This window comes from Centroberyx gerrardi, chromosome 6 (genome assembly GCF_048128805.1).
Source record: "Centroberyx gerrardi isolate f3 chromosome 6, fCenGer3.hap1.cur.20231027, whole genome shotgun sequence".
Classification (NCBI taxonomy): domain Eukaryota; kingdom Metazoa; phylum Chordata; class Actinopteri; order Beryciformes; family Berycidae; genus Centroberyx; species Centroberyx gerrardi.
Window position 1 is genome coordinate 1,924,591 of NC_136002.1, and position 26,865 is coordinate 1,951,455.

The 26,865-nt window shown below is 40.5% G+C and overlaps 1 protein-coding gene across 2 annotated transcripts; it reads left to right on the forward strand.

Annotated features, from left to right (window-relative positions):
• nlrx1 (NLR family member X1) lies at positions 1 to 22,516 on the forward strand. 2 transcript variants are annotated; one of them, XM_071901317.2, is made up of 14 exons: positions 1 to 113; positions 284 to 371; positions 532 to 619; positions 1,395 to 1,460; positions 2,182 to 2,294; positions 3,329 to 3,719; positions 4,599 to 4,830; positions 5,619 to 6,786; positions 7,484 to 7,667; positions 9,326 to 9,421; positions 13,037 to 13,123; positions 13,799 to 14,050; positions 18,055 to 18,265; positions 20,591 to 22,516. In XM_071901317.2, exons 4-14 carry the CDS (start codon positions 1,444 to 1,446, stop codon positions 20,738 to 20,740), a joined length of 2,901 nt encoding a protein of 966 aa, XP_071757418.1. In that variant the 5' UTR covers positions 1 to 113; positions 284 to 371; positions 532 to 619; positions 1,395 to 1,443; the 3' UTR covers positions 20,741 to 22,516. The 2 variants fall into 2 exon arrangements, with proteins under 2 accessions (XP_071757418.1, XP_071757419.1); XM_071901318.2 differs by lacking the exon at positions 1 to 113 and having other exon boundaries at positions 349 to 371; positions 534 to 619.
• Positions 22,517 to 26,865: the final 4,349 nt, after the last annotated feature.

Sequence of the window (26,865 nt, forward strand, 5' to 3'; positions counted from 1 at the left end):
AAAAGAGCAAGCAGCAGAGTACTAGCTTACTATCAACGTTACACTAGACTTCCATGCACTGGAGAGAGATCAGTACAAAATATTGAGATTTGTCATTTTCATGGCTGCCTCTGGTAGGGATTCATATCATCTTCTAACTTAGACTAATAAATAAATGATGACTACAGGTAGCTACTGTTACAATATAGTGAATTCACAACTGTTCATGTGGTTATTGTTATTATATGCAAGCTGAGGTCCCTGGCTTGATATAGTCTTGGTTACATTATCTGCTTTATTCCAGGTTCACTTCAGCACTTCTGATCCTACATATACTGCAGGGATGTGAAAGTGCTGATCTACAGTATGGAAATGTGAAATACTGCTGTAGGGTAAGGTAAATCCCAAGGTAAATCCTCTATGGATTTAATAAATGGGTTTGTTTTCTGTTTTCCCAGGATAATTGCAACATTCAGCACTGCTTTCCTCTCGAGTCTATTTTCTTTTTACAGTATATGAAAGGAATTATAAATATATTGTGGTGCATTCCAGAGGCTGAGCAGGAGGAGGCTGCTGTGTTGGTGTGTTTGGACTCTCAGGATCATGCCTTGCAGATGGAATGGCTTCATGTAGGAGTAAGGTAGGCTACAGCAGTCCTCTTGATTGATAGATAAGTCTAGTTCTATAGTTTGATCTCACATGGGAGGTATTCTTGCTAGGATAGAAAATGTACCGAGACTACTGCTAGTGCATATTCTTCTTCTTTCCCAAAAAATCGTCTTTGCACATTCCTATTATGTAACATTTCTATATGCTCACTTAATATGCGACCTTTGACCCATATTTACACCTGAAGAGCCTCAACTCAAGAATACTAAATCTGCTTCACCATTATAAGGTTAAGTAGCTTAAACTCTTAAGTAGCATCCTGTGTGTTTCTCACAGAACTGTGAGCTTGGAATGTGCAAATGCCCAAATCATAGATAACACTGACCAAGTGGCCTCGACAAAATAATAACTTATTCTAGGCTCCCAACCTGCAGATTGAATAAACCTGTCAAATTGGCACTCTCTCATCTTGAGTTGTCTTCCACATCTTGAAACTGAACAACTGTATTATGCTACAGAATATTTCTGTCCCACTGTTTTACAGTTGAAGAGTTTCAGTTGAAAATGAGATATCTGACTGAATCTGACTCCTATACTCTGATGAAATGATTGCCAGCATAAAAGTGAAACTAACTAAAGAATATTATTGATAGTAATGCAGTGTGTATTAGTAGTGTGATTGCTATCTAAATATATTTGCTCCTCTATATTTTTTAAATATTAAGCAATGGTTATCAGGTATTTTGGCCTCATAGCAATGAATGAAGTCTATACCACTGTATATGTTGTCTGTGCTTTTCATATAGAGATAAACCATAGCACTCCGCGAGAGGAAGAGACACCGCGTACAGGAGGATGAGCTCACTGCACAGGTCAGTCACAAACTCTTGTTTACGCTGAAGTTCAAACATCAGTCACACACAGTCTGATCCTCACTGATTAGCGCTAAATATTAGCCGACTGTGTACTCAGTGACGACTGAATGGGACTGAATTACCTAATGTTAATTCCGGCAATGCGGAGTCATTGGAGTTAAAATTAGTTTGAATGAATTCAGGGCAGATCGTCAGAGTCACCGGGTGTTGTCTGTGATATTTCTAGCATTACTTTGAAGGATGAAAGTGAATAATGAAGTGATAAGAGTGAAGAGTTACTTGATTTTGATGTAATATTTCTAAATTAACTAAATTAAACATGGCACACGCAAGAGAAAGGTAAAAGGTAGGTCATCAGTATTGAAGTTCAAATTTCTCAGTTACCTCTCACTGCCAGTTGGCGCTACCATTGTGTGAAGTTGCCTAGAGCAGCTTTGAGGAAGTCTTAGTTAGGTAATCGGGTGTGTTAATTTGCATGTTTACAAGTGCCTTGCAGGTATTCCGCTATACCTGCTATAACTTGTAAGCAGTTAGTCTAATAACAGCTGTTCTGTGCCAGAGAGCTCTGGCTCTCTGAATAGGTACAGGAAAATGAGGTGTTGACAGTGGGAATTATATGAGCTCTCTTGCTTGTCTCCATCTCTACATGTACATCCTATAACGTTCTGAACAGTGTTGTCTTACTGAATAAACCTGTATGATGTGTTTTGTTCCACAGACAGTTGAGTCAACTAAGCGGGGTATGGAGATGGAGGAGGAGGGTAATGTTTTCTCTCTACCCCACCAGTGGGTCTCACTGCAGGACCCTCTGCTCCAGTCCTTCAGGACTAGGTGCGCAACAAACTATGTCTGATTAAAAAGCCATGTTTAATGTAGTAAGGCGTAAATATAGAGCATGTTGTATTGTGGTCAGTCAGCATTAAGTAATGTACTCCCTCACATAACAGCAGGTAGACAGGGAAGGAAGGGCATGTTGGTAGGTAGGGTACATGGTTGGTAGGTAAGAAGGTAGGAAGGTAAGAAGGTGAGAAGGTTGGTAGGTAGGTAAGAAGCAGGGTTTAAATTGGGATTTGGAAGGTGGGAGACGAAGAGGGTGGGGGTGGGGTGGGGGGTTATTCAGATTCACCTAAAAAAAAACTGCCAGAGCGGAGCATATGATGAGCTTTTTGCAACCTAAAGAGGTTTGACTTCAAAAACCAATGATATCAAGCCAGAAATTACAGCTAAGAATGTATGTATATGATTCCGGCTCAAAATGCATTTCACAGAAACACACAGTGGAAATACACTGTACATGGTCATATTTGCACCACAGAATCCTATATATACAGTATATAGCCTATATTTGATGATCAGCCTACCAATGTACTGTTGTTATTGTTGATTAATACATGTGCACTGATGATTAGATGTCCAATAAAAACAGACATGTTTGTACATGAGAGAGAGAGAAATTTAATGCATGAATGCATCTGTGAAGAAAGTGAAGAATATAATCAGCAAGTGGAAAAGTACCAGCATTGTTTCTGCAAAAACAACATTATAAAAGATAAGGAGCACAGTCCTGCTGCGACTTGCACTGCGTGTCCGTCCCGCAGACAAAAGGCAATCTGAATGAATGAGGAAAGGTGGAGGCACACCTGTGTGGCTCAAACTTTTTTCTTTTTTTTTTTCAACCGAGCATGCCGGACCGCTGATCGCAGATCATTCCAGCCCAATTTAACCTATGGTAAGAAGGTTGGTAGGTAAGAGGGTACGAAGGTAGGTAGGTTAGAAGGTAGGAAGATAGGTACGAAAATAATAAGGTAGGTAGGAAGGAAGGGTTGTCACACAAAAGACACATGTTTTGTCTCTTCTCTGAGCAGATCCCATAGAGATCCACAAGAGGAAGCTCTTCCTGTGGTTCAGCCACCTTCCCCAGGAGGAGCAACAGTTTGGAGGCTACTTCACCCCAGAGACCATGCATGTGGAGCCTCTGATCCTGGAGAGACAGCCTGAGGAGAGGACAGGACTCCTCAGCTACCCACTGCAAAGCCATACTCCCTCCAGCCCCCCTGTGACTGTGGAACAGTTGTTTGAGCCCACTCAGACATGGAGTAAGGATAGGGGTCTCAATGTGCTGCTGTATGGGGCTGTGGGAACAGGGAAAAATACTGTGGTCCGGAAGCTGGTACTGGACTGGTGCGCCGGGACCACCCTGACCCACTTCAAGCTGCTGGTGCCCTTCTCCTGTGAAGACCTTGCCCAGTTGACCAAGTAAGATGTATTTCTTTCACCCAATGGCATTACATTTTTCTCAGTTGTCTAGTGTTATACGTTTAATATCTTGTGAGCTTGGAATTTTAAGGTTCTATCTGACTTTTATCCACATATTCTTTGAGTGTTACTTTATGCTTTTGTGGTGTTCTATCTCTGAAAGTACATTTCAGCCTGGTACTACAAGGCTCTGTGTACCATCCAATCACAAACTTCAGTGCTTCTGTAAGGACCAAACTAAATTCTAACTTTAAAGGATAATTCCAGTTATTTTCAATCTGGGCCTTATTTTACTAGTTTTTGCCATCATGACGATTGATTAAAATTCACATTAGACAAATACAAATACAGGGCCATGGGTTGAAGCCAAAGTGATTAGAACACGTAATCAAGGGAATAAATTAGGATTTAAGGCTTAATACAAGTTAATTGCTGGTTTAGTGACTAAACTGTTAGCTTTCTGATGCGTTGTTCTAAGATTCTAAGAGGCTGTAAAGATTCTAAGATTCTAAGAGGCTATAAAGATAGATTGGACTACATAACAGTTTTACCAGCTGGGATGTCAAAACTTTGATGCTCGATGTCTCAGAACTGAACTTTACCCAGATAGAACTTAATCATTCCAAGCTCACAATATGACATATATGTTACAGATTCCATATACTATACTTTTAATGTTATATGCTGCTACTGATTAAATGGTAAAGCGTACAACTGAAATCCCATGATAATTAAAGTATGTGTCAGTATGTGTGTGGTCGACTATAGATGCTGCTGCATCACACTATATAACTGCCAGACTCAAAGACTTCTAGACTTCAAAAGTGATACAAATTTATACAAAGTTACAACAAAGTTACAAACACCCTCTCTGCACAGGGTTACTTCCTTAAGGGATTTGGTGAGCAGGAAGTACCTCCACTTGCGGAAAATCCCCCTGCTGAGTGGCGAGGGGGACCAAGCTAAGGATGTGCTCTTCGTCTTCAATGGGATGGAAAAGATGAGGCTGGACTTCCGCATTGGATCCACAGAGCTTTGCAGTGACCCCAACGATGCGCTGCCCGCAGGGGTAGTGGTGGTCAACCTGCTGAGGAAGTACCTCCTGCCTGAGGTAAGGGACAGTCAAACATCTTATCAATATTATTGCATTTTTTTGTCACCCTGTTCTGTTCTATTCTATTCGTTTCTATTCTATTTAGGTTGTGATCAGATAGGAGGCTTTTTTCTCATTGCATGTGTGAGGATTGCTGGTAGAGAGGAACAGCTTGAGTGCAAGGAGCATTACATCATTCTTGTTGCTATGCAACATAAAGTTTGACAACAAGTTATCTAATTAGGGGTTAGCTTGTTAACCTGAAGTAACAAAGGGGAAAATAAAAACAGACCAGAAAAAGTTAGTCATTGCTCTGCTTGCTCTTGAAGAGGATGAGGAGCCCATTCTGAAATGGAGGATGTAGCTAAAATTAACGTTACTCACCGGGAAACTGTAAGAGCCTGCTCGTTTGGTTGGTCGCTCTGTTTGGTTGGTCGCTCTGTTCACCACTTTTGGTCATGTGGTTGAAAGTGTGCCACAGGGGGTTAGATTGTGGACAATCAAACAGGAAACCCAAGTTAGATTCCCAGCAGGGACGCTACCACAAAATGCAATGTCACAGGGTTGTTAGACTCTTAGTCTTGTTTCCTCTCTGACACTGACATAATGCGTTGCACGGCTGAGAAGTGCACCTGCCGCAACCAAACCATTTGACATAACCGAATAAAAAAGGCACAGGCATATTCAAAAAAGCGTCCTATGTGATCGCAGCCTAACAACTCTCATGTAAAACCATATTTGTTCCTACAGTATATTGACTACAATTGGTTGGTGGTTACATAAGTTGTCTGCTGTATGTTTCCCAGGCCAGTATCTTGGTTACCACCAGGCTGTCTGCCCTTGACCGCATCCCTCAGAAGTATGTGAGTCACTATGCACAGATCTGCGGCTTCAATGATCCAGACCGCCAGCGGGCATACTTCACCAGCCGGCTGCTGCAGCAGAGTGGGGAGAATCCACGAAACCGTGAGGCCCAGGCTCTCATCGAGCTGCTCTACCTCAACCTCCAGAGGGAGAGCCAGCTGGCTGCAGCCTGCTTCCTCCCCTCCTACTGCTGGCTCACCTGTGCTACCTTACATTTCCTCCATTTCACCAATGCCAAGGCACCCATCCGCACACTGACTGGCATATACACCAGTTTCCTCAGGCTTAACTTTGGAGGTGAGGTGCTGGGCACAGGGGTGGGGACAGGCGTGCCCATTCAGGAGCACCACAACTCTCTGATGCTGTATGTAGTCCGTACAGTTGGGAAACTTGCGTTTGATGGTGTGACACACAAACGCACCTCATTCTCAGAACAGGAATTGGAGCAGTGGGTAGGAGGGAAGACAAAGACGGATGAGGAGCTGCGTCAGCTGACCATGTTTCGAACTGATGTGCTAGACTTCTTCTTGGCTCCATGTGTGAAGAGTGGTAAGGGTTTTCCAGGGGAAGTGAGTGAGAATGATGAGAGGCGATATGTGTTTGCTGTCCCAGCCATGCAAGAGTACCTGGCTGCTCTCTATGTGGTTCTAGGAGAGAATAAATCTGCTCTGGAGAAGCTTACTAAGCAGGTGACTGTGGCTATCGGCCAGGCAGGTGAGGATGTCAGTACCCTCCTCACTATCCTTTCCAAGTTTATTCCCCTCCGCATCTTTGCTGTCTTCAACCTCCTCAAGCTTTTTCCAAGGCTGTATGAGCAAATCAGCAGTCACAACAAAGGCAGCATTGCCAGAACTATGGCAGCCGAGATGTTCCGCACCGAGGATAGCTTCAATGAGGATGTCCTGGATCAGGTGGAGCAAAGCCTGCTGGGAGTCCATGGCCCGCAGCCACAGCAGCGCAATGAAAGCCAGCCCTTTGAGCTCTACCCCATCTTCATGGGTGGCCTATTGCATTATGGCAATCGTGTCCATCTCCAGCAACTTGGCTGCAGCATCAAGAGCACCACTGTGGCCCAGATCACACGTGCCCTTAGGAAATACCTTGTCAGAGGTACTGTCTGTGTTCTTTTCAGACTTTCTTCTCAAACTGCATACATGTTTTGAATGGTTTCAAATATTTGAAGCACTTGAGGTGCACTTTAGTTCAAAGTATTGTGCATCTGCTGTCTTCATTCTGAGGATATTAATAATACTAGTAAAGTCAAGTGCGCTCCTATCTTGAAACATATTTAGATACCCCTTAAGCCAAGCTTGAGCCTTTCATAGACTTTCAGGTCCAGATTCACTAAGGACGCGTTCACGCCAACCATGTTTGGAGCAGTTTTATCGAACTCTGTAGTGTTAACTCCTTTGGTTTGGTTCATTTGGGCATTTGGTATGCATCAACTCAGATGCATACCAAATAACCGCACCGAGATGCCTGAAAATGTGGGTCTCGATCCTCTTCCAATCAAACTGTGGTGTGAACGAGAATGTGATACGAACCAACTACAAGAAACTACCCCAAAATGTGTAGTTTTATGGGTACAAGGAGACGGGTATTCACTAATCTGCAAATTATCAAAACTTCATTATGTCTGTTTTCTTTGTTGTCTGTGTTTTTGCCATGTCATCTTTCTTGTGTAACCTTTATTCTGTCTTGATCGCGAAAACTTATAGAAACTTGCTCTAAAAATAATTATTATAAGTCAATATTTTGACAAAAAGCTATATGGACAATAATATTCTGTTATCTTGTTTAATTGTAGAGCTCAGCAAGCCGCAGCCACCAGAGGAGCTGATGGATCTGCTGGTTCTCCTGTATGAGTTTCAGAACCCCAGACTGACTGCTGAGGTTCTGTCCTCCATCAGAACCATCTGCCTCCCCAATATTCGTATGACGCCTCTGAAGTGCTTTGTTCTGAGTTCTGTGCTGTCATGCGCCCCTGCCAGGTACTGTAACTATTAGTTGTGTTTTTATTGTCAGCTGTACAGAATGTGACATGTTATGCATTTTTAAAGCTGCACTATGCAAGATTTTTATGTAAAAATGTACCTAATTCACAAAGTGTGGCTTTAACAGAGAAGAGAATCCCATCCCCCCTAATTGATGCTGCAGATCGCCCAAATTAAATTCTGGTGTCACTGGCGGGAAATTGGCATACAGGAAGTTGAAACTTCGAAATCCAAAAGTGTCTACTAAACACTTGTGAGTGAGCGCTCCGTCCATCACCTCCACCCCACCCCCACCAGACACTATCAAATTTTCACTGTACTATGTAGCCAAACCAATTCAATAGCACACAAGTAAGTAAGTAATATTATGCTTGTTGTTCACAGAGGCGGGAACACGGGGCACATGAGCCATTATAGCCATACAATGTTTCTCTATTTGTTGGTTTTCTGCTGGCCACAGGTCCGGGAGGCATTTAAGTTTCTGAATTTAAATAATTCTTAATGGCCAAAATTGATAATTTAGCATTGGAAACCCTGTCTTCAACCCTGTTTAAAAATGGCAGTGAATATTTGATTATCCAACCTATGTCTAACAAGAACACGCGTAGATGAGAGAATGCATAGCCTTGCTCTCTCTTGGCCTCCAATTCAGCCCCTGCAAACCGGTCAGCTGGAGTAGTTAGACTAGCTAACTTTAGCGTAGCAACCCTTGTGCATGGTAGCTACAGCTAAGTAGGAGGAGCGCTCTCTTGTGACTATGCAAAATAAACGACAGTAGCGCTGTGCTCTGTTCACAACGCTGTATGAAAAAGGTGGTAGAAATTGCTGGCAGTGTCATTACCATTATATTTTTCACTGCAATATATATATATAGGTATACCTATATACCTATATATATATATATATATATGTGTGTGTGTGTGTGTGTATATATAGTAAAAGTATGTGTGTGTGTATATATTGTAAAAGTATATATAGTATATACTGTATAGTAGTCAGTATAATAAGTAGTGTAACCAGTATAGATAAGAATGGCGTGAAGTTTCAAATGGGCCACGCCCACAAAGTGCGGTAAAAGTGATATGCCCCACTCTATCTCTATGGGCAAAACCAAAAATTTATTTTCTGTGGTTGCTTTTTCTGTGTTCTGATCATTTATGTGAAATGTATGTGGTGTAAATAATGTGTCGTTACCTTTTCACAGTTATCAAAGAACTGCATTATCATTAAAACGTTTATTTTCTGGAAGTCACAAAATGCTAACAAGCTAGCAAACTTCCCTTCAAGAGAGGAGTCGTGTTGCATTTTTACACTTAAAGAAAAAACATTTTAATGATCATGCTGTTTTATTTAAATTTAATAGGGTTTCACACTTGCACCTCACTTTGCAGGCGTGGCCTTTTTGCCATGTCATCACCATTCTGATCTCTATCAGCCCACCCCTACTTATAGGATTTCTGGTTATTGAAGTCCTCAAAATTCAAATAGTTACCTCTTGCTGCCGACATTGTATAGTGCGGCTTTAATATATTTGGCAGAGTTTTTTACAGCAATGGCCACAATGTCTTTTTAGTTACCATGCAAAGTATTAATTTGTTTATGCTTATGAAAGATAAAAAATGCTAGAAAGAAATGCTTCTGGTGTCTTCCTGTAGCTATCGCCTCGAAGAGCTGAACCTGTCCTCTTGCCTCCTGACAAACGACATGCTTGAGATGCTGTGGCCAGCCTTCAGACACACACAAAACCTCAAGTGAGACAAACTACATAACTCATCTCTTGTGTATTGCAGTGAAGAAGAGACCTCTCACAAACATATGTTTCTACTGCCTAAGATTAACCACTTATGGTGGTCTTTTAATTGTCATCATCCAAAACCATATATAGATGATAATGTTCCTTTGCCCACTTCTTTAAGGAGTGAGATTTTTTTTTAACACCATTACATTTCCCAGTCAATCCTTATCGCACCTAAGTAAATCAAGGACTCAAAGATCAAAATACGCAATGATTCATATGACATTCATTGGGTTGTGTCCAAATATGGAGCAACACTCTGGCTTGTATTACTAATGGATGTTTGTGAGCAGGTAATTCTAAGCTTAACTGCAAATATCAGATCCTACTTGATCCTTCTGCTAACAAATGACCCAGTTCTGGCAGGACACTCAAAGTCATGCTATGCTGTGTCAGCTGACTGCTGCCACACCTATCGCATCTCACTGCACTGATTTGGCGGTCTATGTAAAAGCTTTCACAAAAACATCCACACTCTACTCTGATACGTGCCTTGGTGCTGCGTGCTTGCTGTTGTATTTTCAAGAAGGCTACAAACACTCTGCTGCTCGGTAAAGCGACCTTTCAGATAAAGAATCTCCGGAGGCACCATCAACCATCCACCACTATCCAGACCCGCTGTCAGAGCTCTCTTCTGGCAAATAAAGTCCGCCGATACTGCTTCAAGAAGGCTTGGTCAAGGAAAGCATCGTGTTCACACTGCTTATCCTGCAGTTCCCGCAACAGCGCCGCAACTCTTGCTAGCAGCGAGAAACTCGGATTACAGCGAGCTGGCGGCAGTTCATATATGCAGCCCTCATCCGGTCATGAATGCCCACTTCAACACCGATCCATCCCCAGCATCAGCTGCTCATTAGACCCAGGCTCGGACCCAAGGCCTCGGAACCAATGTGTACTGTCCTCCACACCGACCAAGTGCTTTGACAGTCAGATAAACACCTTTCTTCAACTAAGACTCCATAGACTGACTTTATTTCATCCACAGGTTTATTAGCTAAAAAAGGGTGAAACTGAAAAACAAAGTAGAAAATGCACATCTCAATGAACTTTCAGCAACTTGACAATAGGCGTACAAATGCCCAAAATGTTTACAATGTGGGTAATTATGAAATAAATTGACAATGGAGTCCTCTAATCTCCAGATCTCTCCTCGTTATTTATCTCAATTAGATTAACATAAGATGTAGCTGGTATTACTAGCCAGCATAGCATTAAACAACATCGACACTTTTTAAACTCACAAAACAATTATATGTCACAAAATATTTATGTAGAAATGTAGATAACTTGTAAATTAACAAATACGTACAGACCCTAACCGCTACCACAGGCATAAGGATGCGAACAGGAACACATGGATTGTAGCAGGTAACTCTACATGTGCAGCAACAGCTGTCTCCATGATTCATACACTCACTACCTGTTCACGACAGGAATAGATTGCAAAAGGAGAAAATATAACAAATCGCCACTAGGTAGGTGGTGCTGAAACTGAATCAAGTATCAAAGAATTGATAGCACAACTCAAAACAGAACACAATGATTTGCTCTTAACATGCTGCAAGAATGCATCATTATGGGTGGTTGTTGAGCTTCAATTTCAATTCAGTATTCCTGTGTATTTTGGTATATGGAGATGCTGACATGCTGCTGGCTGTCACCTCAACTGGGCTTGCAAGCTTGCAACTGCAGCACGCTTGTTGCTTTACATGGGTTAGACCATAAATTAAATGCAGCTCGTCGCTGAGAGAAACATTTTTGTTTTGGAGGGTTTATTGCGCTGGCACAGAATCTCTCGCTATATTCGACCATTTGTTGCTATATGGTTTTTCTTGGTTAATCTTGTGATTAGAGTGGTCCTGTCTGAAGTGATATTATTGCTACCCAAACGCTTTGAACTCTTAGACGGCGCTTTAATTGTTTCCTCATTATAAATGGTTGTTCTGCATAGTAGGTGGCTGGCTGGTTCTCATTCTCACGTAAATGTAGAATATCCATTTAGATCTTAGTTTCGTCTTTGGTGATCAGCAGATGTGCTCTGAGATGTGTGTAGTCTCAGAAGCCACTGACCAAGATATCTTTTGGGATATCCTGGTAATCCAGGAAGCGGTGGGTGCTCCACAGAATATACACAGAATATTTTGCCTACACCAGGATACAGTAAGCAGTATCTTGCCTTTGTGTACATCTGAAAGGGCTGTTGACGAACACTAGAGGGAGCAGCGTGTGCCCGTTCTCTAGAGGAAACTCCTGCCCTGCAGTACTGCAGATGAGACGGGCATTGAAGGGTGTGTCGATTTGTCATATGCAAAAAAGTTACAGATACTATAGTTCACTTAGGTAGCATGGTTAATCCTGATTCTTCACAGGAATCGGGAAGGCCGAACACATACTAGTGACTTGACATATGGTTCGGCTCTATGTTGGGGTAGGGGGTTATTGCAATCTTATTTATCATGTGCTATGTATTCTATGCGTTATGCTGCAGCAGGGAGCATCCTCAAGAGTAGAAACCATACCGCCAAGTCAAATTGTATTGCCATCTCTATTTGCAATAAATGATTAAGCTATGACATGAGTGATTCCTGACAGAACTGCCTTCCCAGGTAAGTTTATCATTACTATAAACATGCACTGATGTAATGTCAGAGATTGTATTATTTTTATTTTTACTTAATATGCAAAGGTAAAAAAAAATATGTTAATTGAACAACACTGCTTATCATTGAAACAAGTGCCTAAAGTAGTGAGTTATGATGTTACGTAACTTTTCTGTCTGTATTTGATGACCGTCTACAAGATCTGTACCTTGCCTTGTTTTTGAACGTGGGTGAAAGCATGGAGGTGAGAATGGAGTTCAGTGTGTTCAGTCCAGGGTTAATGGGTGTAAGCTATCCTGCATAACATCAAGTTGGTCACTGGCTGTGTTAACATGCTAAGAGAATTCCGTTCTTTACCCAGTTACTTGAGTAACCTGGTTTTGGGTCGACACATGTAAATGTCATAACTGGGTTAGAATAACCTGCTCATGCACCGATTATGAGAAACCTGGTTCTTACTGCCATATTAAACAGGTGACTGTGACATGGAAGCATGTTACTGCTTTCACTTTTGGTTTGTACTGTCTGTAAGACTCGCACAGCATAATGGGTACATTTTGATGTCAATAAAAAACATGGCAGTGAGCAGTACTTACTATTGGATCATGATTTCTTTCCCCTACATTACAAGTAAGCTACTACTGCTCAGTCAGCTGATAGCCAAACCTTTCCATACTTGCCTAATAATGGAGAGCCGCTCTATCTGTGGGTGGAACATCTATCTGTGGACAGGAATATTCTGTTAATTGGTTTATTCATGGCAACAGGGAGACTCAATCTCAGGGTGTCCTTAAGACTTTGAGAGCATGACCAATCGCTGGGTTACTCCATGCATGTGAACATAGCCACTGTTACGGCTGTTTTTAAATACCTTTCATGTTGACTACATTGGATGACTCCCAGGCTCGGCTAGCATGTGTATGGTTTGTGCGTTTGTGACTGTTGTGTATGCCTCTCTCTGTTGCCCTCAGTCTCCAGTTTAACAGCCTCGGTCCCGAGTCCTGTATTCTTCTGAGAGATCTGCTACTAGACCCCAAGAGTTCTATTAGATCTCTACAGTAAGATTATGTCTCTAATAATGTCTTTATGTTGCTTTAGGCTGCGTGTCCAAAGGATTCCTCTGTTCGCGTTGCTGCTGTCATTTTCTCATAAGTCAACTTGGAAAGAAGGCACAATTGTGTATGTTCCCAACAGCTCTGGTCTCTGAGCTGGACTCCAAAATTTTGAATTGTTTAAACTTAAGTAAATGGAGTGTTGGGCTTCACATGGGTTTCCCATAGTCTAACATAGTCGAGGCACTTTGGACACAGCCTAATATTGTTGAAGCCTTTACAGGTGCTCCTAAGGTAAGTCATTATGTTATGGCACTTTTGAAATTTACTGCATTTATGACAAGAATGGTAATAATCAACTCATTAGCTTGAAGTGAGTGCACTAATCATAAGCTTTGGGTTATACATTGATGAAGGAGACATGGCAAAAAATAGGGCTTGGCCTAGATAATAGGTAGATAATACCTATTAACACCCTTTTTAGAATATGATGCATTGATAACCCTTAGTCAAAAAGACTGCCCCACCAGTATTCAAGATACTGTACAATTATAGACTTTCATTTGAGATTAACTCAATGAGATCATCACCTGCCTTTTGTTGGTATCGTCGAAAGTAACTACGGTGTCGTTTGAGTCGGAAGTCTAGGCATCACCTCATTATTCCCAACCTGTTCTCCAGACTGTGTGACAATCCTCTGCTGGAGTCCGGAGCCCGCCGCCTGCTGGAAACCCTCCCAAAGAACCAGTCACTGAGGCACCTGTCCCTGATGCACACCAGCATGGGGGACCAGGGAGCCCTGGAGCTGGCTGAGAGGCTCCACCAGCACACTGGGCTCCAGGAGCTCAACGTGGCCTACAACAACATAGGAGACAATGCCGCCCTCACTCTAGTGGATGCCTGCAGGGAACATCCCAGCATACACACTGTGCAGTAAGGAGCATTTCATTACATCCAGAGTTGTGTATCTTTATCCGGAGTTGTTCCAAGGTCTTCAGGTCCTTCCACCCCAGATCAAGTGTTGCCCGATCCCTCCACGCTTTTAAAGATGTCAGGTTCCTTGTAAGATTCTTATCCTCACTGGTACAGCCAGTGCATTGACACCTCCCACAACCTAACCCTGTATTTCCCCATATCCCTCCTGTTCTGTTGCATCCCAGACATGGAATCAAGAATAACCCAGCCCACTTTTCCCCACAACTCCTCACAGTGAGACTTTCACAGTTGCTCTAGCAAAGAGTGTTGCCTGCTGAAGATGCAAGTATTCTTGGCATCACACAGACCTACCAAGCTATACACATTTTCCCCGTCTTTTATTTCTATAGCACTTTTCAAAACAGATGTTACAAAGTCCCTAACAAACAGGCAGCAAAAGGAACATGAAAAAAATTCTTATTAAAAATTTTAAATTATTGTTAGTAGAGACGGAGGCAGTTTTTATCTATTTATATGACATTTTACAGGAACTTAATGTTAAGAACTTATATAAAGAGTGAAATCAGAGGTTCCTGATCAATAATTTTGATAAGAAATTCAAGATATATGTAATGTAGGCCAAATGTACAGCGTCTTCAAAAGTATTCAGACCCCTTGACCTTTTGTCTTGCTATTAAGTTATTTCAAAATGCATTTATTATGGATTTTTGGTCTGGTTTCTGTGCAAAGAGAAAAGAAAACTGAAGAAATGTGAATGTATGAAATTAAAATAACAGAAATTTAGTTTGCATAAGTATTGAACCCCTTTGCTTTGTTGGGGATAACATTTCTTATCATCTGTTCCTCAGATGTCACATTTAGATTGTATTTAGGATTCAAAACAATGTTTTCCTTTCAAATGTTTATTCATTTGTCTATCTTGCTAACAAAGCATTCACAGTGCTCTTCACTGGTGCATTATCACACTGTCAAACTAATCCCAGTAGATTAAAGATCAAATATAATTAAATCCAATGTGGCCTTTGAACTGTTGAGCAGGCCTGAACACAGCTAGCAGTGTCGGTCATTGCCTTCCAGTTGGTTTTACTCCTTTATTTGTTACATGTACAGCAATAACTAGCTTGTCCCCAGTTTTTATTATGGAGCTTTAACTCCCCACTACATGTAGCTACTTTCCCTGGAAAAGAGTTGGCAGCACTGGTAGTGTAGAGGAGTTTTAGTCTTTATCTGTGCTTCTGCCTCACCCTAAATGCCTGCAGCATTCTTGCCTAGTTTAGCTTTAACTTTTGTTTAATTCCTTTGATTTCTGATCTTTTTGTAACTTTAAGAAACCACTATACATATATTGTTTCAGTAGTCATGGGCCTCATGCAGCAACATTCTCTTAAATTTCTCTTATATTTTCTCTTAATTTTCTGTTGAGAGAAAAAATAAGAGAAGTCAACTCCAGATGCACCAAACGTTCTTAACCATCCATATCTGCTCTTACCCAGGTGTGCTGAATGATGAATCCCACTTGATCATAAATTGGAGGCGCGTGGCCGATTGTTTGTTATTAGCATAGGTAACGCCCCCTAAACACCATATTGTGGCGGACTCTATAGACATTATTCACCATAATCTGTGGTTTGGGTATGTTTAACAAACGCAGTTATATTGTGTGCTTCTCAGGGTTAAGGAGACACGGTCCCTTTAAGAAAGTCTGGTTTTCTGAGTCTGACGTCAGCTCGACGTAATGTTGTGTTTTTGAGCGCGAGGAAAATTGTCTTGCCCTGTGGGTTAAAAATAAATGACACACGAGTTGGTGTAGTCAACGAGAGAAGTTGTCCGTCTCCGCATTCCTGCCACTTCTACAATATAAGGGCAGGTGTTGTGCCGTGTGCAAATACTCTGGCACATGGCCAAGAATTGGAGAGGCGCTCTAGTCAATCTGAAACGGCTCAGCAGCCATTCGTCCGTCTCATCAAATAGATCTGTGCGATCTCTAAAAACGCGTTCTCTGCGTAAGGCCTGGATGGCCAAAGCATCTAAGAGCAGTATGTAAGCCATTCAGAAGCTGAACGCACGCAATATCATCCAAGGGTTTTTATAGTCTTAATTGGGATCAATGGACCAATAGCATTTCTTTGGCCCACGAATTTAATAATGCAATCATTATAATTACTAATTATAATAATTACTATTATTAATTAAACATATAATAATCTACATTTGATTATATGATATTGATGCGTTTTTTTATGTTCCTCAAATTTAAAACTTATGTTTCCTTGCATTGGACAAACAATTTGTGGACTGTGAAAACGAGATTTTTTTTCTTATCTTGGTAAGAGTGCTCTCGACCACTCATAAAATGTTCTCTTACCTAAGAGAAGAGCAAAAATAAGAAAACATTGGTGAATCCCTGAAATCAATGGGTACTAACAAAATAAGAACAAATCGTGGATACGAACAAAAATAAGAGAAAATTTGTTCGTATATCGCATCTTGCATGAGGCCCATTACATACAGTACACAAGCTATAAGAAGCACATGTTAGAAATGCACCCAAAAGTACGCTAGCTGTCGCGTATGTAATACACGAAGATTCCAGCTAAGTATTCACGTTCTTTCAGGGGCGGAAATTACGGGGGGGACAGGGGGGTCCGGACCCCCCCTTCCTGGGACTAGAGAGTTGTCCCCCTCAATATATCATTGTAAACATAACTATATAATTTTAAATAATATAATAATATGCATTGAAAGCACTTGTGCTAATTATAGACGCAAAACAATGCGTTTTTAAGTTTCGAAAGATTGCGCCCCCCCCCCCCCCTCATACGCCTCACAGTGGTTTGGTCCACTGCCTACCTGCCTCCCCGAACCCCCACACACACACATCAGCCCTCGGTACGAGTGTGTGTGGAGGATCTCTGGAAGTGTGTCAGTGGTGGCAGACCTCCAGTAAGAAGCTACTTTGCAAAGGTTAACTTAAAACAAAGGATGTGTCAGACATTTTTCTTTACTTCTACCACTCAATAGAATAAAACACATTCACAGTTGTAATCAGACTACATTTTGTTCCGTTACCTCGCGGTTGGATCTCGTGCGTCAGCGTGTTGGCACGGAGCCGCGTCTCCTAATACATGTATGTGTATGGAGGCAGGAGGTCTATCCACAATTAAAATCCTCATAACTCACTGAATTTTCCACCGATTTTAAATTAAAATACGGGTTTTCATACCAAAATACTTTATCTTTTGTAGATGGTAACAGTAATATTTCTATAATATAATATTTAAGATTAACTTACCCTATGTAATTAGGTTCTAAGTATATTATTTTTTTCTTACTGCATGTAAAATGGCTGCCACTATGTTATTTTGTTAATAATTTTGGAAATAAATGAAGACTTAATTAATAAAAAAGACATAATTACAACAAACATTATGTTAAAATGTAAGTAAGTTTCTGGCAGGCTTCATAGCGTTCTGGACTTTTACACATTGACAGCAAAACATTAGAGATCTGCTTTTTCGGGAAAACTAAATCTAATTAGGCATATATTAGCTTTAGTTCAGTTAATAGGTGTTGCATCTCACCTACTACTGTAAATAACCTGCATGGTGTGTGTGTGTGTGTGTGTGTGTGTGTGTGTGTGTATGTGTGTGTGTGTGTGTGTGTGTGTGTGTGTGTGTGTGTCTATTTGTCAGCCAGCCAGGTCAGTTAAAATGGCAGAGAAAAGAAAAACAGACATCCAATCATTTTTCAGTAGAAAGACCCCAGTAATATCAAAGGCAATTTGATAAAATCTTCATAAGAAAGGAATGAAGTGCTTATGGAAATGTTTCATAATGGACCTCTATATACATTTAATACAACAGTACTTTTGGCGGCACCTTTGGTGTCCCCTTCAGGAAATGCTCTTGAGAAATTTTTCTGTTTATTGTCCCCCCCAACAGTGAAATGAAATATCCGCCCTTGCGTTCTTTGTAACTCCTTTCCGTTGTTTTTTGCGGCAGCTTGTATCTGAACCCTCTCAGTGACGTGGGGAAGCAGTCCCTGTATGTCCGAGGCGTTCCCGCGGGGCAGGGCGGCACCGGCAGGCGGGTGAAGGTCCTGGCCTCTGTCACCGAGGGCTCCGACGTCTCCGAGGACTGGCACCCCATCCTCAGCGTGATCCGAGAGAACGCCTCGTCCTGGGAACGGGAGCGTGTACGGCAGCAGCTACAGGTACACACACATACACACGCCAGAAAATTCCCCAAAAAATCTAGTTATTCAGTGTTTAGAACTGTATTGTTGCCATGGTGAAAAAGTTAGATTTAGATTGAAACCCAGGATAATACCACAACTATTACTGCTACTACTAATAATAAGATAATCATGCATACTTGTGTGGAATCCCATCGAAATGTCTCATTAGAACAGAATACAATTCTACAACATGTTATAAATCAAACTGCATCATATCCATCATTTCAGAGGTGGACGACACTGATTGGACCAGATTCCATTTTTAATAAAAGGACAATATTGGCTTGAAATGTCGGCAAACCAGAGGTGGGGACTCGAGTCTGCCTCAAGTACAAGTCATGTGACTCGAGTCCCCACCTCTCTCACAGTTTTAATTGATGCATGAAGAGAATACTTGGGACTTGACTTGACTTGTACTTTGATGACTTGAAAAGGTTGAAACTGATTCTAGAAATCAAACTCATGATGCTCTTACCAAGTTTTTATCCTATTAAAACCATATTGCATTGAAAAGTCCTAGATATTTAGTTTTCTTTAAAATATTAGTTTTTCACAATTGCTTACACACATTTTCTGAAACTAAGGCTCATTTTCTCAAAACTCTAAACACAAAACACAAAACCACTAACACAAAATGCAAAACTCCACAAATCACTGGCAAAATGAAACACTGCATTCAAAACCATTTTTATCTCTTTTCAAAATGTTATTTTGCAACAAAGTGACACACACAACCATCATATGAATACATCTTTCTAACAACCGACTACACACTGATGTGCTTAATAGAAAACACTGTTATGAATATCTCATCAGTAGGCTTATGCCTTTTGCATGTTCAGAGGTACACTCATGTACTGTAGCCTGTTGTAAAAGGCTGTTACAGTACATACACAAATACTGTTAGGCCCAAAATACTTTATTTCAATCACAAATACTCTATTTCAACACTTCAATATGTGTTGGATGTATGAAGTGTTCTACATACAAAACACAATACAGTAGGAGAAAAACAGAAAAAAAGGTTTTCTGTAAAAAATTAATTAAAAAAACGATAAAAAAAAAAAAATGAGGCTGCATCCTGCCTCCTCTTTGGGTCGGACAGCAGCTCATCTCACAAGCCATGTTCACACAGACTAGTCGTCTCTCAGTTCTGCAGAAGATCTAAAAACATGATGTGATTGGTTATGGTACAATAATATTTCTATTTTTCAATATGAAATGACACATTTCTGTAACATTGGCCAACCATCACTGAGTAGCACAGGCCTAGTGATATGTAGGATATATTAGTATAGTATATTATTAATATAATATACTATAGTATATTATAAAGAACAGTAGCATGGTGTAGAGAGGCGTAACAGGCATGTAGCCTACTCTCTACACCATGCTACTGTTCTTTATAGTATACTAGTCCTATTTCTGAATATCTGGATGATGGAAGCAGCAGTGAAGCTCAGGTTGGGCTGGACTCTCTGCCCAGCCTCCCTCATGCTCAACCCATGTCGACCACATGGTGAACCAAAGTGACCCGGATCTCATCTGAGATAGCTCCTTCTCCTTATTCTTCTTTGTCCTTGTCCTCCTCTTCCTCATCTTACTGTCACTCCTTTTCCTCTAGCTCTCACTGCAACATTGGTTTCCATTGTTCTCAAAAACAGGAGAGCTCACCTGTGGCCTTTTTCATAGTGCTAAAGCTCTGATTTCAGAGTGAACAATCCAGATATTAGTGTTTATATGTGTGATGAGAGGATGTGGCCAATTGGTAAATGAAGTTTAGCATTTGGGATGGCAGAGCTTCCAAATGAACACATGTGATTTTAGTTTTTGAATGTTGTGCCTAATGTAGAGAATGAGAGAACACTACACATTACTGTGTGTAGTGTTTTGCAAAAAGTGTGATTGAGAATTGCAAACTGAGTGAAAAGCAGAAAATGTGCTTGTAGGTTTGCAGACTTGGTTTAGGGATTTGATACATGAGTTTCAGGTTTTAGTGATTGTGTCCGAAGTTCCAGTTTTAGTGTGTAAACAATTGTGAAAAACTGTAAATTGATACTGGACTCTTGATTTGTTCTGACTTGACTCATTAATGACATGGACTTGACTTGGACTTGACTTGGTAATTACATATAGACTTGGGACTTGATGTGAGACTTGTGCCTCAAAACTTGAGACTGACTTGAGACAAAGTTGACTTGGTCACACCGCTGCGGCAAACTGATACATCCGTCTAGCCCAAGCTGTTAGACTCTGTTGAGTGAATTCCATCAGTCAATCATCCAACCCACCTCTCTCCAGGTTTTCCTCAGGGATCTGGAATGGGGTCGTCAGCAGCAGCAAAGCCTCTGGAAGAGGCTGCACTTCCGCAGGGTGGAGAAGGGAGTCCGGAAGACGCTACGGATGCTGGAGAGGGACACTCTACCTCGGGCCACGGGATACAGGAAGTAACTAATTACGAGCAGCAGGGGGAACGGATGATCGAAGATCTTCAGGAGCATATTTAAGTTTGCCTTTGAGTGTTTCCACCCTAGAGATAAATCTTGAAGCTGAATTTAAAGTTGAGGTACAGAACAAGCACTTAAGATATTAGGACATTGATAATGGGGAAATAAAGTCTTCCAGTTTTGTTAGCTGCCACGGTATTTTGATGTATGAAAAGCCATTTTGATTTTACTTCAGTTTGATAATGCAACCAACTCCATGCTAAAATCATACGGATGGATTGTTGTATTTCACACAGTTGTTGCATTTATGCTTGTAACATTTGTTTGTTCAAATTGAATAATATCTTATATGCACAAGAGATAAATCTGAGGCTATACTTGAATTTGAGGTACAAAACAAACTTAAAATACTAACATTAATATTGGAAACACAGGAGCTTACTTACTACTATCTTCATGTGGATTTTATGATTTGTTATTATGTCTTCCAGATGTGTTGGCTCCCATGGTATTTTGATGAAAAACATTTTAATAGCACTCCAGTTTGTTAATGCAGCCAAATCTATGCAAAAGTCATATAGATGAAATTTGAAGTGTCCTTTTCAAGCCATCATAGTATTACACGCAATTGTTTAATCCATGCTTGTAAAGTCTGTCCCTGCAAATTGAATATTTATTGATGAATGAAGTTAGTCTGTCTTTGTTACTTATCCGCACTGCCAAACAGCAGTGCCTTTCTGTGTTACTTTTTGAGGTTTATTTTTACAAGAATAGTGGTGCTGCAGTTTTGCGTTGCATTCATCAAATATTCTAGCTTTTAATATTTGAAGCTGTTACTATTATTTAGTGATACTGGTTGTCATGGTGTCTCAGTGTTTTGGTTACGGGTACAATTCCTAGTCCTTTCTGTGTGGAGTTTCCTCCCACAGTCAAGTGGATGGAAGACTCTAAATTGTCCATAGGTATAAATGTGTGTCTGTTTATCTGTGTTAGCCCTGTTGATGGACTGGAGACCTGTCCAGGGTGTCCCAGTGCACCCGCACACCAATGCCAGATTGATTCTAATGGTCATGACAGTCTTGTTTTTTTTGCACGTTCTAGCCTGTATATGACAAAAACAGCTTTTAAGACTGAATGGTGCTGTATTGATGATGGATTGTAATGTAAACCTGCCTGGTAACACTTTATTTTCCGGGTCCGCAATTTCCTAATAATTTCCTGGAAAGGAACTGTTAATTTCTTAGGAAGTTTCCTGGAAAGAACCATGACATTCTGTACTAATTACAGGGAAAATAGAGAAAGAATTCAATGGTAGAGTTTCCAAGACAAAACCATGAAATTATGTAGTAGTTATATAAAAAAAATTGAAATTAGAGGAAGGAATTCAACAAATAACTATATTATATAATTATATGAATAATGACTTGGTTACCCAAATGACCTCTGCCTATTATTTTTCCAATTAATAGTTTATAGTTTTGCAGTTCGAAATTGACAGTATCTTATCGACTCCACCAGACTGCAGACATTTTCTATATAACTACTTCATCATTTCATGGTCCTTTCCAGGAAACATCCCAAGAAATTAACAGTTCCTTTCTAGGAAATTATTAGGAAATTGTGGACCCGGAAAATAAAGCGTTACCACCTGCCTCATTAAATGTTGGCAGCAAAGGATGTTTTCTTCTCGGCAGTGTAAAAGAAATATCTTTTATAGATGATTTCTATCAAGCTGTATGTAAAGGCATTTTGCAAAGAATAAATTGACTTCCTCAAAGTCCCTCTGTGTTTTTCTATAGGTCATATGAATTCTGCTGCACCACCAATTCATGCAGTTTTGAAGTTTAATTTACAGATTCCCTCCCCAATTTTTTTTTTTTTTATATTGAAACTATTAAAAAAAAGTGGATTAGACAATTCCATTCATGTTGAGCAAATGTTAAGAGTTAAGACATGACTTATGAGAAAGAAAAGAAAATAATAGAAAAAATAATGATAAAATAAAAGAAAAAGAAAATGCTAGATGAGATGTCAAGAGAGTATCCATTTAGATCCAGAAAGTGTTACAATTTTACATGAGCACAATATTACAATCAGACAAATACTTTATCAGTGCTTTTTTGTTTTCAGATGTTTTAATAGACACCACGTAGGCTTCCATATCTGTGAGAAAGACTCTGAAAATTGTTTTTTCTTTTAGATATCTCATCTTGTAGATGAAAAAATGTTCCCATTGTAATATAAAGATTAACAATGTATTGAAATTCATGATTGGTGAGTGAAGAATAAAAGATCTGATGCGTCTGTTGCACGAGTGCTTAGCAAACTGTCGACGTTAACATAGCATTATCAAAGACTGCTTCTCTCGCTATCTCTTCTCGTCAAAATCTGCATATAAGCAAACCTAGCTGGTAAGCATCATCAAACGGGTACCTTTTAACTTAATATAGCCCCTTAAATGCTGTAAGCTAATGTAGCTTAGCCTACTTTTAGTGGAGAAGAAAATTTAGCATTCGCTAACTTCAAACTGCCAACGGACATCGGCAGAAACAGGTTAACTATAACCATTCTACTCGCTGTGCAGAGATGTCAAAACTTTGGACCTACCTTTTGGTTCAGTTTGACACATGACATTGCCTATAGCATGCCTTTTACAACCACATGTCTCAAGCCATTTAACACTTAGTGTCACAGTTTGTTGATCTTTTCACAGTGACCACCTCCTCTAACCATCTTAAGGAGGCATGGGAGTATGGATAGGTTCAGAGATATCTGATGAGCTTTGGGAAGAAGGATTAGATATAATCAAAGACTGCTCTGTTAACGCTAGGCTCCAGCTCATACAGTTCAAGGTTGTACATCGCATACACTTTTCAAAGACCAAGCTGGGACTTTAACTCATCTTTTTTGGTCGTGCCCCAAATTGCCCCAAAAAGTTTTGGGGGGAAGTATTTCAATGGTTTATTCTAATAATAAACCATTGAAATACTTCCCCCCAAAACTTTTCAATGGTTTATTCTAATAATAAACCATTGAAATACTTCCCCCCAAAACTTTTTGGGGCAATTTGGGGCACGACCAAAAGTCCCAGCGCCAAAAATCCCAGCGCCTATTATTAGAATAGGCGCTTTTCACATTCTGTTTCTCAATGCTTCTGCATTGCGAAACCAGTGCATTACAACTCCCTGTTGCCAGCTATGGCCTTCACTAAATCGCTCCACAACCTGCACAAAATTTTTATTTGTTACATTACGTATCTAGTACAAGTCTTTGTTGGACTGGTTTGTCAGTAAGTCGCAAAAAGAAACTTGCCACAGGAAGTTGTAATGCACCGGTTTCGCAATGCAGTTACCATGATGATGTGAAAAGGGCCTATTGGGAAGCAATAGGCCCTCTGTGGGAATCAACCTCTCCTCCTTTCTTCAAGCATTGGCTTAATGACATGGTTTCCTGTTTATATTTAGAGGAGATAAGGTACTCCACGTCTAACTCTCGTTCAAGGTTTCTGAAGATCTGGGGACCTTTCGTTGTGAGAGAAATTTCCATGTCTATGTTTCAATCAGCAGTTTCAACTTCATTCTGCATTCCACATTATGCTCATATTATCTCTTTCATTCCTTTGTATGTATTCACTCACATTTTGCTGCTGTGTAACATTTTATGTGTTTACCAAATCTCAGTGCTCCATTCCTGTCTCCAGCAGACAGTCAAGGACACGGGACTGATAAGAGAGTACCCCCTCCCTTACGCACTCCTTGTCTTTGTGCTGAAAATCCTACTTAACATACTATTCACTGCATTTGCCACTGTGCTGTGTACTTCTCTCCATGCCGCATGCTAATAAATAACCTTTATTGAAAGAACACAGATCTCAGCTTGAATTCTTTGTTGAACAAGTTTTCTCTATTAACCATATCAATTTTGGATCTGGTGGACATTCTGTTCTGGCAGCTATGGACACTGTTGACACAGACTAATCTGGCATGCATGGACATCCATGTTATATACTTGATTTGTAATCTGGCTTTTTGTCAGTGTATTTGTGTTGGTGGGAGTGGGAGGGGGCGTCTATGTGTTATATATTGGAAAAAGCCCAAATGGCCGCTGCTCCGACCATCCAGGAACGTTGATTTGAATGGGAAAGATCTTTCTATCCATTCAAGTTCTGTGGTTCCTACACAGGTCTGGTCATTATGTGCAAATGATATAATCTGGATGGAGAGCTTGTGAAATTGCCATCTCATGTGGGATTACAACAGCAGAATAAAATGTAGCTAATATCACGATTCATTTTTGTGCTCCACGACACATTTTGTATTGCGATATATTGAATTTCGACATACTGTCCCATCCCTAATATACTGTAAATAGTAACATTTCACTTATTTATTTGGCTCACATCACAATAGAAAAACGCTTACGCGTTTCGGCACGGAGCCTTCTTCAGAGCGTTTGAGCTATACAGGTTCAATTTGGTAATATACACAAGGGCAGAGTTAATACACAGCTGGGAGTTGGACCCAATTATTTAGGAACCAATCACTTCTCTTATCCCATGGTTCTAGATACAAGGACCAATCACAATATGAAGCTTCACAAAACACTGTTTCTGGCCATCACTATTAAGACCATACACTAGATGGCAACAAAGGGACATAGATTAAACAGTCTTAACCTAAAAAAGCATTTTAAGATGTAGTCATCATTAAGTCCATTTGTATCCAGTGTATATTACCAAATTGAACCTGTATAGCTCAAACACTCTGAAGAAGGCTCTGTGCCGAAACGCATAAGCGTTTTTCTATTGTGATGTGAGCCAAATAAATAGTGAAATGTTAGTATTTTGTCCTCCTTGACTTGGAAATTTGAGATGTGCTACCTTTTCATATTTTTTGGAACATGCTCTGATTTTGGGTTTAGCACTCCACTGAGAATCCCATTGTTGAAGCGAAACCTCCTTTTACAATACTGTAAATAGTACTGAACACTGACCAAAAAATAAATTAGGAAATTACAGTAATTTTGAAATCGAGATCCTGTAACCCAAAAGTTTTACAAAGACTAATAGTTACTGTAACATAACTGACCACTTTACCAAGCTTGTACAACCTGTATTGTTGTAAAAACATTGTCTCAGTCATGACAGTGTGTTGGATTGGCACTCACCACATAGCTTTCCTTAACACTAGATAAATATTAAACCCAGATGGTGCTGGAGAAAGGAGTCACCATCTCAGCTGCTGACGAAACAGTCTTTTATGTCCCTTTCTGCTATGAACCTTGTACATCCACAGCACCTTACCCCAAACAACTAGCCAGAGCCGGGACAGAGGCAGGACACAATGAAGTATACCACAGGTAAGGCTGTCTTTCTATTTCCCCAAACAAATAAGCTCCCATGATTTTACTATTCAAATGTTAACTTCCATGTTGCTCTGTGTGTTGACGCAACTCATTCACTACTACTTCTAGAGAAATGGAGTAAGCGTTGACGGTTGCAGCGTTAAGTCAGTATTGCACTTGTGCTTTGTTTTGAGGAATGGCATGCATGCGCTCTTGCTCTTGTTATAGTTTAAGTGCTAAAACTTAGGAACTATTTGGTCTGTTCTTTTATGAAGTCACATAGAAGCTACTTGATGATGGCTGTATACCTGTATGTGTGATCTCTAATGACTTTCTTCCGAGTTAACATTACATCATATCCACAGCCCTTGTCTGGACAGCTATTGTGTACGCACACAGTGCTAAGGGTTTTAAACCATTAATAGGGGGAGAGATTAGACTGTTCAGTGTCACCACTGAGAACAGTATCTGTCAGCAGATAGCTGGTATGCATAACACTGCAGATATCTATGTTTACAGCCTGCCTTGCACAAACCTCTCCCTGCCTGGAGGTTATGTGAGTGTGAGTGTGTGTGTGTGTGTGTGTGTGTGTGTGTGTGTGTGTGTGTGTGTGTGTGTGTGTGTGTGTGTGTGTGTGTGTGTGTGTGTGTGTGAGGGAGAGAGAGAGAGAGAGAGAGAGAGAAGGGGAAAGAGTAAGTGAGTGAGCATGACTGAATGCTGGGGGGGAGGAGGATATGAGGTTTTAGTGAATGTGGTTGACAGCAAGAGAGAGAGTCAGGTGGAAAG

Bases quoted from the DNA above. Each gene is read 5' to 3' on its own strand.
- nlrx1 (XM_071901317.2), top strand. The intron at 3,720-4,598 runs GTAAGATGTATT...CTCTCTGCACAG, and splicing joins GACCTTGCCCAGTTGACCAA to GGTTACTTCCTTAAGGGATT. The intron at 14,051-18,054 runs GTAAGGAGCATT...TTTTTGCGGCAG, and splicing joins CCCAGCATACACACTGTGCA to CTTGTATCTGAACCCTCTCA.